The sequence below is a fragment of the Ischnura elegans genome (genome assembly GCF_921293095.1).
Source record: "Ischnura elegans chromosome 13 unlocalized genomic scaffold, ioIscEleg1.1 SUPER_13_unloc_3, whole genome shotgun sequence".
NCBI lineage: Eukaryota > Metazoa > Arthropoda > Insecta > Odonata > Coenagrionidae > Ischnura > Ischnura elegans.
This window is the reverse complement of record NW_025791659.1, coordinates 4,534,236-4,550,465: the sequence shown is the minus strand read 5'-3', so window position 1 is coordinate 4,550,465 and position 16,230 is coordinate 4,534,236. Positions and strand designations below refer to the sequence as shown.

Below are 16,230 nucleotides of genomic sequence, written 5' to 3'. Positions count from 1 at the left end.
TGTACTATCTCAGACTCTGAGGGTAGTTGGACTCCCTCTATCGGGATTTATAACCCTACCAGCGGCATTGGTTCATGGTCAATCATGCTTCATTTATATGAATTAGCTATATGGATAATTGTTGCTTGAAGGTTAATGGCAGACTTCGAATTGAATACCTCATTTTATTCTGAGTATTGTCAAATTTTGTAGGAAGCTCTACTGTCAATATTCACTCATTTAATGCAGGAACGATTTCCATGTTGATGTTTAAACTGAAATCGAGATATAAGTTTATTTTTATCATGTTTGAAAATTGTAAATGCTGCTTAATTCCACCTTATGTCCTAAGCATAAACATTCCTGGAAAAATACTACTCATTGCGTAGGAATAATGGTCAGAAGGTATTATAATCGCCCATTCTTTTCAATATCGTTAGTAACATATTGAGAGCATTGAAACTTATGTACACGAGCAAGTTACCCGATTCGGTTGAGAATTAATAAACTATCTATATACTCCATAAAACTTGTAGCATTATAACACTAGTAAAAGCAGTGGTGCTGACATACATGAAAAATAAATTTATTTCGTTTAATTCAGTGATTGGTTTCCTTACCGATAGCATTCGATTGTGAATTTCCAGTAATTTACTCATGGATGACTAACTTTCTTACATAACGCATAAGAATTGCATACATGCAATACACCTTTAATTGATTTTAATTAATCCTTGGGTGTCTTCTTAGACCTTTCTAAAGCATTTCATGAAGTAAATCATAATATATTATTGCAAAAACTAATTAAATATGGAATTACAGGTAATACAAATAAATGGTTAAATTATTATCTCAAAGGAAGGTCCCAAGTGGTTGTAATCCCCCATCTTGACAATTCCACAAATTACAGAGCTGAATTCAAGTCAGATGAAACGGCAATTGAAATGGGTATTCTGCAAGGTTCCATTCTTGGGCCTCTTTTATTCATTTTATATATTAATGACCTACCTGAGAGTATCCCAGAAGCAAAAACTATAATATTTGCAGATGATACAAATGTTCTCATCGAATTCAATAAAAAATCTGATCTACTAAAGAAAGTTTGTTCCACAATGAAATGTTTAGAAGACTGGTGTCAAAATAACATGATGGCCATTAACGTTCAAAAAACAGTCAGTGTTAATTTTGGCAGAGATCTAACACCTCCAGTAAAATTATATGGAAACGATTTAAGATTTGTTGAAAACCTCAATTTTCTTGGAGTAAACATTGAATCAACAATGAAATGGTCTATGCTTATAGAAACCCTTACCTCTAAGCTAAATAAAACTCTTTTTCAATTAAGATATCTAAAAACAAGTACCAGTATCGATATTCGAAAATGCCTCTATTTTGCAAATTTTCAGTCACATCTGTCATATGGAATTATTTTCTGGGGTGGCTCAAATCAATCTCATAACATTTTTAAAATACAATAACAGGCAATCAGGGCTATTCTCAATGTACCCTATAGGGAGTCATGCAGGGCACATTTTCAATCCTTACAAATTATGCCTCTTACTGCCTTGTATGTATTTAATTTAATAATGTATGTCAAAAAAAAATCTGTACTCGTTTGATCTAAACTGTCAAATACACCAAATAAACACCCAACAAAAACATGATATACATATTGAACCGAGGTCATCTAAACTTGCTAGTGAAGGACCATATCATAAAGGGCCAAACTTTTTAACTTACTACCACCAGCTATTAAAGCAATCCAAAATAGCACTCATTGAAGCACAAATAAAAAACGCTTATATATCAAAATTCAATTTATTCACTAGATGAGTACTACAACTTGTGTAAAAAATATGTTAACAAAAAAAACTCGACACCTTGCAAGCCATAACATGTATATATTAAATCACTGCGATCTATCATGTATATCTAATATGTTCTTATTCTGGAAGCTAAAATATGCACCACTGTCATCTGTCTTTTATGTTTTTATCTCATGTGTTGTTTGTCCACTATATGACGTTTTCTATGTTACATTGTAACCAAACAAATAAAATTATTATTATTATTATTGAAAATGTTTTATAACACCTTTCATAGCAGAAACTCAACTTCCTGATACTGCAAAAGCCTTTTTTTTTACTGCGGATATAAAACCTTTTCTCCTTCTTTGCCATATTTTTTTGGCAACCTACTATATAATTTTGGCCCCAAGCATTGATATGACTGTCTATAAATTTCAGTCATCGGCCTGGGTATATTAAAGTTTCTCCAAGATCAAGAATTTTGTGTATTATAGTGAGTTTTTAAGGCTTTCTAAGTATTAAATTTGTTTAACTGATAAGAATATAATTTTAATATATTTATGATAATAAAAATTCAACCAAAACAAGGTATTCTGCAACACTACAGTACCAAGTAAACGCCAGGTTATAATGCCGCCAGCCATAGCAGCCATGCCATCTCATTATATACGTTGCTCTGCACATGCTCGGGTGGCATCCCAAGACTTCCTTAAGGCACAAACTTAGACGCGTCATAGCACCAGCAGCCCCCACCACTACCACTCTTCATGTAACTGCATGGCGATAGATTGGGACATTCTGGCCAGTGCCCCACTGCTACAAATGCGAATTTCTCGTGATGTTTTTCCTACATTTACGATATATGTGATTTTAAAAAAAACACCTTGGTTAATTAGATGTATAATTATAATTGAATGGGTATTTATTTTTTTCTTCTTTCAAATCTTGGGGGCTGTGTACGAGAATCCTTATGGGCAAGCCACCACTGCTGATTAGACGCCGAAGACAATATGGGTACCTCTACCCAGGTAATTAGTCTCATATCTTGGTTCTCTGGTCAGGTTACATTAACGTGGTCTGCCCTCTGCACCTCACAGGCTTACTTCTGGACACATTAGCGCATTAATGTTTTCTTGGAAAAACTTATTACCCTCCAACTGGCACATCCAAGAGTATATTGGTGCAAGTATCCTCCTACTGAAACATGTGGAATAAAATAACCTCACTCTTCTATGAATAACTCATTTTCTTTTCGAAATTTTCTTGGCGTGCATTCAAATTTAACTGTAAATGTTTTGTACGCATTCCCTTTCCTGCTGCAAGGATTTTGTTTCAAATGATGTTTTGGTGGCATTACATTTATTCTTGGAATAATACAGCCAGGATTTTTTCTTAAAGTGCCTTTCGTTGGTTCCTTAAAGATTTCATTAGCTTTGCTTCTGTTCTCAACGTGCTAAGAGTTACTTGGACGAGTGTCGCGCTAGGCAAATTTGCTGGACGGGAATTCCCTTGCACTGGGAAAATGTCCAGGCTAATTACAGATCAATCGATCGTGGAAATACTCACCAGAAGTGATAGTTAAGACAAGGATAGTGACTCTAAAAAGTGTTTTGTATTTTTTCTTATTTTTGCGTAATATGAATTTATATTTTCTCAGTGAAATTGCTTTAAAAATATAATTTAGTCGTTTCAAACAACAAATTTGTAAGATTCAAGTAGTTTTATGAGAATTTTTCGGGAAAATATTCTTCTAAATAAATTCGAAATGTTTCATTCTCATGTTTTCAGAGAACTCACGGAGAGCATACACAAATGAGGAGAGTGTGGATTTGGGCACCATGGATCTAAAATATGTTAATCTCATAAATCGTAAATACCTAGAAGTATGCTAGGAACATAAAAAGATTTCATTCCCTTTAAAGTATTTGTTGGTCTATGATATTATGCCCTTTTGCTGAAAATCCTAAAAATAACCATTGAACTTTGTTTAAAAGTTCTACAGGCATTGCAAAATGAAAGTTCATTGGTTATTGATCAACTGACATTTACATCTTTAGTAATAATGAAGAAAAATTAAAATCGCACTAGTAACAATAAATGGATTGCAAAATTATGCCCTGATGGGCTGCCTTCAGGAAAGGGTCGAGAATTATATTTGTCCAGTCGCCGAGGAAAAACTCCGCACCCTGCTAGGAAAGGTCATTAAGTGGAGGAACCAACTACCTGAACAATTCCTTCCCGAGAAACAACTTCCCGTGAAGGAGCCCAGCGCGAGATGTTTCCCTGAGCTCTGTCCCTCATGCATGCATTGGTAATCTCACACGATATAAAACTCGTATCTACTCTTAAAGAAACTAGGTCCCTGTGTCGTCACGTGGAGTGGAATAGCATGGGTGCCAATTTGGCCTTTTTCAAATGAGGTTAAAATTGAACATTAACATTCGTCTAAAGAAAAAAATTGTATATTAAGAATACACTAATGGTGGGTAACGATTCACAATCAATACCTTTTGTTTTATTTGATGAAGGAAACTACCCTATTGTAATCAATGTACTGGTGAATAGCAAGATGAAGAAAAAGTGAGTCTTCTCATGAATTGATATCAGTTGGACGCAACATTTTTTGAAGCAGACTTTAATGGGTATTGCATATGGTTGAACAATGAAAGCCGATGTATGGAAAGGACATGGTATGTTCCCTATTATTTAAATTGTGTTGAATAAAATTCTATGGTACATAAGTTACCTTGATACAAAGTGTTATGACTTCATGTATATTCAATGAATATATGTTGGTTTGTAGTGAAGAGATAGCAAAGAAGGAACAGATATGGAACTAGTGAATAAGTACTGCGAATATTGTATAGGAGTAAAAATGTTGAACGCGACATAATCAGTGCTGAGTAAAAAGTGAAGGGAAGGGGGAGTTGTTGCAATGGATAATAACATGAGAATGTATGAGGCAAACAAACAGGGACGAGCGATAAGTGAAAGGCAAGCGGAAAAGTAAAATGAATTAAGCTGTGGAATGAAATGAGTGATAGTGTTTCCATAGTTATAGTTCTATATGTTCTGTAGTTGTGTCAAAGATTATGATTTGTACCCAATCCAACGACTCCAATGCATAAAATATTCCTGCATTCATCAATTAATGGATTCAAAAGAAAAGGAGCAAAGGTCAAACTAGAAGGCATTGGGGCTTTAATTGTGAAAAGTGAGGAAGAATATGGTTACAAAAGTTTCGATGTCTTTCGAAAGAAATGGTAAGTCCAGTACAAAGTCTCCTTATAATTGGGCTAATGTTATGATTCTCCGTGACAGTGGGAGGGAAATATAGGAGTAAAATATAATTGAAAAATATTTTTTAAGGACAAAGCAAAAATATGCCAAAAGAGAGAGAAACAAAAGAAATATGTAGTGGCATTTGGTCGAATGCATTTTTGTTCCTGATTTTCCATCCTATCAAATGGGTCTTTGATTAGTGCTAAATTGATAAGTAAATTCAAGGCAAACATTTTAACGTGACTGAATATTAGGCGAATCAAACCTTTTTCTCAAAAGTTGACTATCTTCACTTCAGCCATTAGTAATTGGGATTTTAAAGTCCTATACTAGGATGGATGGTGATATGCAAAGGATCGGAAAATAAGTATGTGCCAGTGGCCAATTGCAGCTATTTGGTATGGCGAATGAATTACAAAAAATATCGACTTAAAATTGGTGAATATGACAAAAGGTGAGCTAAAGGGCTGAGTTAGTTTGGCATTTATTTCATGAGTACATGAGAAGGCTACAGGTTCAACATCATTAGATGATCATAGGTATTGATTTTTCAGTTTTTTTATTTTAATATCGAATTAAAAATTGTGGAGAATACACCAATGAGTGAGCTTAAGGGCTGAGTAAGATTAAGGTTGACATGTATTTCATGATTAAACGAGAAGGCTATGATTTCAACACAATTGCATAACCACATTCATTGCTATTATCAGTTTTATAATTTAGCACATAAAAGATATTGAACGAGTATCAACAATGCCCGTGGTCACCATCTTACCTTGCATATCGTCATATTTTTTAAAATTCACATACAGTGGTTATTAAAAGACTATGCTTTAGTCGATTGCCAAAAATCAGTTAGAACCCAATGTGACAACCACTACATTCTGACTTATGGAAACTGGGAATATTAATAAATTGCAATGGCCGAGATTGGATACTTTCCTTGTCAATCATACTTTACCAACTTATTCATCTGTAAGAAGAAAGATATTCTTGATATACAGCCTGGAAAATTTTACCGATTAGCATACAAAGTAATGATTACATTTGAATATCTACGATATCTGTGCATGTAAAACTTTTACAGAAAAAAGTTTAGGAAATATGACAATAGTTTACCTTTGAAAAATTGGCATAATAAACATATTTGAATATCAAATTCAGTAACATATCTTTTATTACAAAATATCTTTTCACTACTGTCACAATATTTTTAGGCTTATGACATTTTGCACTTTTTCAAGCCAGAAAACCTTGCATTCATTAGTAATTCACAATGAGACATACAAAGGGCTAATAGGGTATGACAAAGGAGATAAGACCTTTTAGCAGACAACATTGAGTAAAATTTACTGGCACACTGCCGAGGGTGGACAAGTGGGTGGCCTTGCACTTGGAGCTTCCGAGCTCCATCTAAATACAAATCAGAAATCCTAGACTTTACATGCAGATTTGCCTAAGGTAAAATGAGAAAAATCATGATATCTTCATCGCATTGCTTCCAGAGAGTATGCAAACCCTGTGCGCATAAGTAACCAAAGTGAATAAACCCTTCATAACATTAACTGGAAGAATAAAGCATCCCTGATGTTAATAAATACCCTGATATTGCTTGCTGAATATCCAGATATTTTTCTTAAAAATTCTTTGTGTCCCTTATCGGCAAAAAACACACATTGGAGATCTCTGCCAATTCAGCATCTTAAGGAACGTGAACAAACTAAGTCTAAAAATCTAAGAACTAACTGCGACTAACTAAGACATCCCTAATCAATCATTGGCCAATTATACCAGTAGCTGGAAGAATAATGTCCCTCACACGTGTGTACGGAAATGCCTCGTGAGGTACCCTTTCTGAGAGAAAGATTTCCCACAATCGCTGCATGAATAGGATTTCTCCTTTGTATGGGTGCGAAAGTGACAGTCGAGGGTTTTCTTCTGAGCAAAGGATTTGCTGCAGATTGTGCATGAATGAGGTTTATCCCCTGTGTGCACTTGCATGTGTCTGATTAGGTGGGAACTGTGAGTGAAAGATTTGTCGCAGACACTACAGGAATAAGGTCTTTCTCCTGTGTGGATGCGATTGTGTGTGGTTAGGTGGGAACTATTAGTGAAAGATTTACAGCAAATGCTACATGTATAAGGTTTCTCCCCCGTGTGTGTACGAATATGGACGTAGAGGGCGCTGCTCTGAGTGAAGGACTTATTGCAGACACTGCAGGAATACGGTTTATCTGCTGTGTGTATGCGCATATGGCTGGAGAGGGAGTTGCTTTGAGAGAATGACTTATTGCAGACACTGCAGGAATACGGTTTATCTGCTGTGTGTATGCGCACGTGACTAGTAAGGACGTCACTACGACTGAATGATTTACAGCATATTTTACATGAGTAAGGCCTATCTCCTGTGTGCGTACGCATGTGGGAGTCAAGGGAGCCGCTCTGAGAGAAAGATTTGTAGCAGATGCTGCATGTATAACGTTTATCTGCTGTGTGTACGTGCATGTGATTAGTAAGGTGGTCACTACGACTGAATGATTTACAGCATATTTTACATGAATAAGGCCTCTCTTTTGTGTGAGTACGCATATGGTTGCTGAGGTTGCCACTCAGAGAGAATGACTTATTGCAGACACTACAGGAAAAAGGCCTCTCTCCTGTGTGGGTATGCATATGGTTGTTGAGGGTGCTACTCTGGGAGAAAGACTTATTACAGACACTACAGGAATAAGGCCTCTCCCCTGTGTGTATGCGCAGGTGCTGTGTGAGGTTTGAATGACGTCTGAATGATTTACAGCAAAATTTACATGAAAAGCCTTTCTCTTCTGTATGCATGCACATATGCTGGTTGAGGCTGGAACTCCAAGAGATTGACTTATTACAGATGGTGCATGTAAAAGGTTTCTCCCCAGTGTGTTTACGCATGTGATTGTTGAGAGCAGAAGCACAAGTGAAACCCTTATAGCACACACTACACGAAGGTCTCTCTCTTGCACTTAAACACTTTTCATTTTTAATGTTTCTATCACAAGGGGAGGAATTTGAGGACATACTCTCAAAATATGGTTTAGGATCTACAACAAATCGTCTCCCTTTTCTACCCTTTTGTACCTCCAGAGTTCCTCCAGAGACCTCCCCAGGTGGCACATTTCCTTTTTGCGTCGGCACTTGTCTTTTACTTTTCAGACCTTTTAAAGTCACGGTGGTTTTTAACTCGCCAGAACGAACACTTTCCCCACACGATACATTGGTTTTGAGAGACTCATCTTGCACCATAGACGACTCTGCATCAACCTCCGCATTCCACGCACCAAAATGAGTTTCAAGGTGTTTAATGAGCTCACTTTTGGTGCTGAATCCACCTGTGCAGTGGTAGCAATTATATGAAGTTTCGATTGATCTTTGAACCTTTACAGCATTTTCCGTCTCACAATTACTTGACTCATCTTTGTTCCCCACGACTGCCTCTGCGCAACTCCTCCTTTTACTCATTCTGACCACTCTAAGGGCATTAGGGATAATTGGTGCATCACAACCACTTCCACACCTCGCAACAGACCTTGTGATTCTGGCTCCACTGATTTTGGATACTTGTTTGTCCATCGTCAGGAATTGAGCAGGATTTCAGCTTATCAGCATGAAGACCACCACAGTTTTCCAAGTCTTCATTCAACACATTCTTTCAATTCCCTGCAAAGGATATTCCACTCTTGGAATAAATGACTGTCAATGAAGCTGAGCTAGGGATACAGTCATCACCTGGATGTTTCCCTTCTTTCCACCAGCTGGGAGCCCTAGAAAAGAATTTTAATATTTTAATCACAAAACAAAGTTTTAGTGAACAAATTTACAACAGCCCTTTGGTTGATAACCTACGCCATTTGATAGAAAGGAATATGCGTTTATTGCTTTCTATCAAAACGTTTATTTATATCAAAATCGAAAAGATACCTGCTTTAAAGAAACGAGATGGGCTGCCCCTTTTAATATATGCTCATCTAGAAGTGAAAATGTGAGTGTAATGCTAAATAATATATTGAACAATTACAAAAAAACACCACAAATCGACCCCTGCAATAATAATAGGCAACCAGAATTAGAAAAATGCTCAGCAATTGGAATTAATAAATGGTGTAAGCACAAAAGAGGAATAGGGGCAACATAGAGATAGGAACGCACACTACCAACCTACGAAAAACTAAAATCTGGAGAGGATAAAACTAGGGGGTTGAGCAACGAACATCCAATCATGCACCTGTCATCAATAATACTACTTTCAAGGGAAAGCAAAGCAAGGGATCTAATGGATGAAGTTTTGAGATTCTATCATTCTTGTGGGATAATGGTGAACAAATACACTTCTCTTTTGCTGTACTATGCGGATATTTATTATGGACTTGAAACAGTTCAGGAATGAAAAAAATAGTCACTTATAATTTCAAAGGGTAACAATAAAATGATCAATTATAGAGATTACAACGAAAGAGATCATGCAGTTTTGTTCTCAAGTTCCTTCCAAGCCAATGCAGGGGCTAGCAAGTCATCTAGAAGGGTGTATTGTTTTGGAAACTGTTCATTGGTTTCTTAAATACACACCTAAGTAGCATATGAGTCCTGTTGCAGAAATGTCATATCCTACCCTCAACTACACTACCCTAAACTAAAAAGTTGTTGGCTTGGAGCGCTCATAGGGGAATATTTGTTCCTAATAGGCTCCCATTTGGTACAAAACCAGCATGTGCACTCTTCCAGAAAAGTGTGGAAAAAGTTTTACAAGGGTTGACAGGTGTTATAAATTTTTTGGATGATATTGTGGTTACTGGAAAAAGTAGAGAAGAACATTTGAACAATCTGGATATAGTTTGTGAGAGGCTAACTAAGGCAGAATTTACTCTAAATTTAAAAAAATGTGAATTTTTCCAGCGTGAGATTAAGTATTTGGGTCATCTGATTGACAAGGAAGGTTTGCATAAGGACCCAGATAAGGTTAGAGCTATGGTTGAAGCGCCTAGACCACGTAATGTATCTGAAGTCAAGGCCTTCATAGGTATGGTGAATTATTATGCTAAATTTATGCCAAGATTAGCAACTGTATTAAATCCTCTTCATGGATTGCTTAAGGCAAATACGCCATTTAGGTGGACGATTGATTGTGAAAGACCTTTTCTGCAAGTTAAGGCTATTATTACCTCTGATCAAAGTTTGGCCCATTATGACCCAAGTGTCGATATTAAGCTAGTCTGTGATGCATCCAATGTGGGATTAGGAGCAGTTCTGTTCCATGTTTATCCTGATAAAAGCGAAAAGCCAATATGCTTTGCATCACGAACCTTAAACCCTACAGAAAGAAGATACTCAGTCATACACCGGGAAGCTTTGGCTATTTATTGGGGTGTTAATAAATTCTATCAATACTTGATGGGCCGTGAATTTATACTTTGCTGAGATCAAAACCTCTCTTAGCCTTTTTTGGCGAAAAAAAGGCATACCCCAAATGGCTGCAGGAAGGCTACAAAGATGGGCATTGTTCCTTAGTGGGTTTGACTATACCTTCCAGTATATCAAAGGGAATATGAATTCGGCAGCTGATGGTTTGTCCCAACTGCCTTCAAATGTTACTAGCTTTGAAAATAATGATTATGACTATTTTAATTTTTTAATTGAAGATAAACTTCCCATAACCTCAACAGAGATTAGAAATGCAATACCAAGAGAAAAAATTTTGGGCAAGGTGGCCCTATACTGTAGAGATGGTTGGCCAAGTATGGTGGCTGAAGAGTTAAAGCCATATTTTAGGCGTTTAAATGAGATTACCCTTGACAATGGTCTTCTAATGTGAGGTTACAGGGTTATAATACCAACCAAATACCGGAGGCAGCTCTTAGATGAAATTCATGGGGCGCACTGTGGAATGGTTAAAATGAAAATGCTTGCCAGTCAGTACTTTTGGTGGCCAGGGCTGGATGAAGATATTGAGCGTTATGTTAGAAGTTGCCATCCTTGTCTAAGTAATTCCAGGTCTCCTGGAAAATCAGTTTTGATTAAGTTTCATGATGCCAAACATGTATTTGATCGAATTCACCTGGATTTTTTGGGACCTTATAAGGGTAAAATGTTCTTGATTATGATTGATGCTTTCTCTAAATGGCCTGAGGTTTTTGAAATGACAAAAACTGATTCACAATCAGTGATTGAAAAGCTAAGGGACTGTTTTGCCTGTTTTGGACTCCCTAATATCATAATCACCGACAATGGCCGTCAATTTACGTCCCTTGAGTTTAAAAATTTCTGTGCAAACAATGGAATTGTACACAGGTTGTCTGCTCCCTACCACCCATCTACGAAAGGAGCTGCAGAGAATTGTGTTAAAACCTTCAAGGAGGCTTTAAATAGGCTGTTAGGGGATATGAGACAGGCAGGATTAAGCATGTGTTCCCTAGTAAGCAAGTATCTGTTTTCTTACCGCACAACACCCCACTGTGCTACTAATGAGACTCCTGCCAAATTGATGTTTGGACGTGAGCCAAAGACAAGGTTATCTTTTTTATCAGCATCCTTTGTTGCTAAGTATAACAGAAAACAGATAGAATACCACCATGGCCAGAGTAATATAAATTTTAATGTGGGGGAGGTAGTGTATGTGAAAGATTACCGTGTGTTAAATAAGACGACTTGGGTAAAAGCAACCATTGTTAAGGTGTTGGGGTTCCAGACATATTTGTGTGAAGTTGCTGATGAAGGTAAGGTTCTTTGGAAAAGGCACTCAGACCAAATAATAAAAGTTGGTGAGTTTCACAATGACTGTGAAACTAAAGATGGTTGTGAAACAGACATTTTGTGTAGGCCCCATAGGCTGTCTAAACCGCCTGACAAACTTAATTTCTAAAGTGTGACATGCTGTATTAGACCTTCTGTTTTAATGGTTATTGACTTTGATTTTCTTGTTCTCCATACTTGGTTATTTTAATATTGATTTTTATTTTTTAAGCTAGTGCTGGAGGGATGTAATGTATGTAAATGGATACCGGTTACTAAGCAGCAGAATGTTTGTTTTCCTTTTAATAATGTGATTGTCACTAGTTTTGATGCTGATGTAATGATGAATTAACTGTGCCTGTGAGAGATGTTATAGAAATTGATGAGAGGGAGGTAAGGGAGGGAAGACTACCAGAATACTTTTCAAATACTCCATGGGAACATGCCTATCAGTAAATCTTCAATAATAACCACCTACGTACACCTAAGCAATTAGAACAAATCTTAAGAAATCCGAAATATTTCACATACAACTAAGACTTCACAAATTTATAGTTCCATACTTTGACCATCTTTCCTGCAAAATATTAATCAAAGAGAAACACTTAGACAATACAATCATCTTGTAGGAATCAATATGTGATGCAGATACAAGAAGGAAGAAATTATAGCACAGGTCTACAGTGAAGTTAAATCATATTCGACCTTTTGAAAGTCATATGGCATCTTGAACAAATTGAAGTATATTCTGATAACTCCATTAAAAATATTTAGCAACATCAAAGCATCATGAATATTCCATGATATTCTTTAATTTGAATTCCAATGTATTGAATGTTAACCATGTTCCGTTGGAATAATAATTCAGCAGTGAATAAAGCAGCAAATGGCCATAGACATGATCCATTATGTTCTGCAAAGAGATTTCCAAAAAGTTAAGGATGGCAAGTGAAAATAAGCATCTACATTTAATTAAAGAGGATAATTTCGGGTAAGATGCATTGACATAATCTTCAGGAATAACATGCCAGAACCTGAAAGGAAAAAATAGTCACGGGAATCTTTTCTGTAAATATGAATGTTGTAAGTGGATGACTTTTGCAGAAGGAAATTTTTGGAAAGGGGGGAAAAGGTCACTCGGAATACTTGCATGACATAGCAACAAGTTGCATTCTAAGATATAGTCACTAATGGCCAACTATGCATAATGCAGGGAAAAGAAGAAAAGCTGGGTGCAACATTTTACAAAAAGCATCCTGAGCTGGATACACAGACTGATAAAGAAATGCTGTACTTTGCTTTGAGTACCACAAGGGAGTGCATCTCCATTGATTTCCCATACATGCATTAAAAACAAAAATATAAGAATCTGTGAGTGATTACCCGACACAGAACCCAATTTGCTTGACTACCACTCCTACCTACTGCAGTGTCCTGCACTCAGAAGATTCTGAAAAGCAGATAATGAATAAAGATTTATCAATTATTCACTGAGGTCGGCTGTAGGAATCGAAGGATATAGCTATAGAAATATTTTTTTAACAGAAGGCAAGAGGATCTCACTCTCTCGAAAATCATGAAATACTTAAGATTATTGTTAGGTGGATATCTGTGCCAATATTTCCTTTTTTACTGAATTACACACTAACAATTTTAAAATAATGGCAACTATTTGAGAAACACAGACAAAAAAAAGAATAATTAGGCAGCTTCAAAGCATGAGTTCTGAACATAATTCACAGTGTCCGGCGATATACAGTGGAAATGTTTTATATTCATGAGGTTAAAATAAAATGGTTAACTTCCACTCACTTTTTTATTAACAAACTACCGACCCGGTTTCGACACGTATTGTCACTTGATAATGACACTACGTGTCGAAACCGGGTTGGTAGTTCGTTAATAAAAAAGTGTGTGGAAGTTAACCATTTTATTTTATCCTCATGAGTTCTGAACATCTGTGTGCCGGGCATTGCTTGTTTGTTTATAACAATGATTTGATTGATGTCTGAGTAGCTACATCACAGAATTAAGTGAGACATATTAAGCAACTGAGTAAGATTTTTAGTTAAATTTTAAGAATACAACACTCGAAAAGCATCCTCACAGGCATAAATTGATAGTGTGGCTACAAACGAAATCCCCCAAAACTTAAACTAAAAGGAGCATGGCCGACAAATTAAAGCATGTGTTTCATGATGGCAAGGAAGGAAAGTGTTTATCAGCACTCAAAAAGATAATTCAACTACCAAAAATATTACTTTGCACTAAAATAAACCATTATAAACAAATGGAAATGTGCACTTTATGATGGCAGCTAAAGATATAATTCATCAGCACAGAAAAACATTATCACTACCACATAGAAATTAGAGAGTGAAAGTGAAGAACAATGAACTAACAGAAATATGGAGTATATTACGGCAGTTAAAGATATCATTCATCAGCATTGAAAAACGTTTTCAACAGCACAAATACATTAGGGAGAGTGAAAGGAAATGTCAAGAGATTCAGCAAATACTCAGCACTACAAAGAAATGGAAATAGGACATTAATGAGATCGTCTATCAGCACTGAAAAATCAAACTCACAAGCACAAAACAAGTGGAAAGCTTGAAAGAAAATTTCATGAGCATCCACCAAGGTTCAGCAATAAAAGAAACATCACAAACGCATGGAAAGAGATATATACTTCATGATTGCAATTACTAAGAGCGTCAATGAGCAATCAGATTATTTACCAGCATTGCACAGGAATCCCAATGTACGAAACATAGAATCAGTCAACCATCACCGCGAATTGTTGGCGATACACGTACGACATCGTGCAGAACACCGATGCTCTACATAGAGAGAATGTTGATACATTACGCCGGATATATAAAATTTATGATTTCATTTTTGATAAGCAGACTTCACTACAATGTCATTCTAAGCCGGAAAGACAGTCATAAATACGTCGAGGTAAAAAAAAAAGTCTTTTAGAACAAGCAGATATCAATATTAAAAATTAGAAATTGTTTTTTATCTATTTTTGTTACCACATCCGTGAGGAGAACTAATGTTTTCACAAACCTGAAAATTATAAACAAAAGAGTCAAACAAAACAAAAGAAATTACTATAGGATCAGTAGAGGTTGATATTCCATTGTATTTGCCACCAGGTGTCCTGTCTTCACACATGCGATCACTTTCTGTTTTCGCTAATTTCCCCTAAGAGTATAGAAAGCCAAAAACTACAAGTATAGACATCTTTCATGCTTACATTGCGAGAGTGAAAATATTTCAGAGACACTGTCACAGAAGAATGTGAAACAGGAATCATAACGAGAGGCATTTCGCACAGATGGTATTCTTCCCATTCATAGGATATTAGATCACTAAAGATAAATGGATGGTATCTTGGTTTATTTACCTGCGGATATTTATCAAATAGTATCACATTACGAAAGAGACATAGAAAACAGAAATGTTTTTCTCTTCGCGTAGATAATATGGAGTTGATATTGAAACAAACAGTAGGTAAACCTGGTGCATGAGAAACTATATTCATGATGTTATTATTAGGTTCTGATATGATATACATTTTATGATAATACAAGATGATCTAATAATTTCTTCGAATCATTATTAAAAGAACTACAAGAACACATATAATATATATAGCCTACGTAGCATATGTAAAGGACTATAAAACAAATAAATTGCTTAACCACAAACTTGTTTACAAACATACATCTACTAACCTCGATTGGAAGGAAGTCCGGCATCAACATTAATCCACAAGGAATTTTAAGTATGAGAACACTACCTCTCAAAGTACACAAAATAGCAACTTAAGAATTTAACTGGATGAACACAAACTCCTATAGAGTGTAAAATCTTTGCAACCTCACAACGTGCTACCGCTTGCTCCCGCTCACACATTAATCGAACGGTCGCTCGACTCGACGCTATCGACTCAATAGTCGAGCTCTTAAAAACATCGACAGATCGATATCAAACTTCGTGAGGCGGTAATTTTGGAATGGATATACGTTGCTGCGTCAATAGGTCTCTCGAAAAAATTTTAATACGCCTTCAAATATTAACTAAAAATCGTGAAATATAGTAAATTGTCATTATTTCCTCTGTAACGCACTTTTTTACGTATATTTTTAGGTATTTACAAAATAAATGACCGTAACATTTCCACAGGCACACCCGCACTTCAAATCGTAATAGGGTTGTTCAAGCCTATCAGAACGGTCTCAAAAAACGAATGGATATCACTTCTGATGTAATACATTTTGATTGGGATTAATTACAGATGCATTGAAAAAGTAATGGTGGAATTATTAGCCATCAAAATTCGAACAATTTCAACGCCGCTAAAAACGGTCCACCATCTTAAAATAGAGGTGAT

The 16,230-nt window shown here is 36.1% G+C and overlaps 2 protein-coding genes across 5 annotated transcripts; one reads left to right on the top strand and one right to left on the bottom strand.

Moving 5' to 3' along the window:
• Positions 1 to 6,320: 6,320 nt before the first annotated feature.
• Positions 6,321 to 15,754, bottom strand: LOC124172860 (gastrula zinc finger protein XlCGF57.1-like). 4 transcript variants are annotated; one of them, XM_046552361.1, is made up of 3 exons: positions 15,572 to 15,754; positions 13,209 to 13,275; positions 6,321 to 8,863 (listed from the first exon to the last, which is right to left on the bottom strand). In XM_046552361.1, exon 3 carries the CDS (start codon positions 8,670 to 8,672, stop codon positions 6,885 to 6,887), a length of 1,788 nt encoding a protein of 595 aa, XP_046408317.1. In that variant the 5' UTR covers positions 8,673 to 8,863; positions 13,209 to 13,275; positions 15,572 to 15,754; the 3' UTR covers positions 6,321 to 6,884. The 4 variants fall into 4 exon arrangements, with proteins under 4 accessions (XP_046408317.1, XP_046408318.1, XP_046408316.1 ...); XM_046552362.1 differs by lacking the exon at positions 15,572 to 15,754 and adding an exon at positions 14,567 to 14,767; XM_046552360.1 differs by lacking the exon at positions 13,209 to 13,275.
• Positions 10,990 to 11,955, top strand: LOC124172977 (uncharacterized protein K02A2.6-like). Its single transcript, XM_046552507.1, has one exon. The coding sequence runs from the start codon at positions 10,990 to 10,992 to the stop codon at positions 11,953 to 11,955; it is 966 nt and encodes a 321-aa protein (XP_046408463.1).
• Positions 15,755 to 16,230: the final 476 nt, after the last annotated feature.

Coding starts and splice junctions, on each gene's coding strand:
- LOC124172860 (XM_046552361.1), bottom strand. CDS start 8,672: ATGGACAAACAAGTATCCAAAATCAGTGGAGCCAGAATCACAAGGTCT.
- LOC124172977 (XM_046552507.1), top strand. CDS start 10,990: ATGAAAATGCTTGCCAGTCAGTACTTTTGGTGGCCAGGGCTGGATGAA.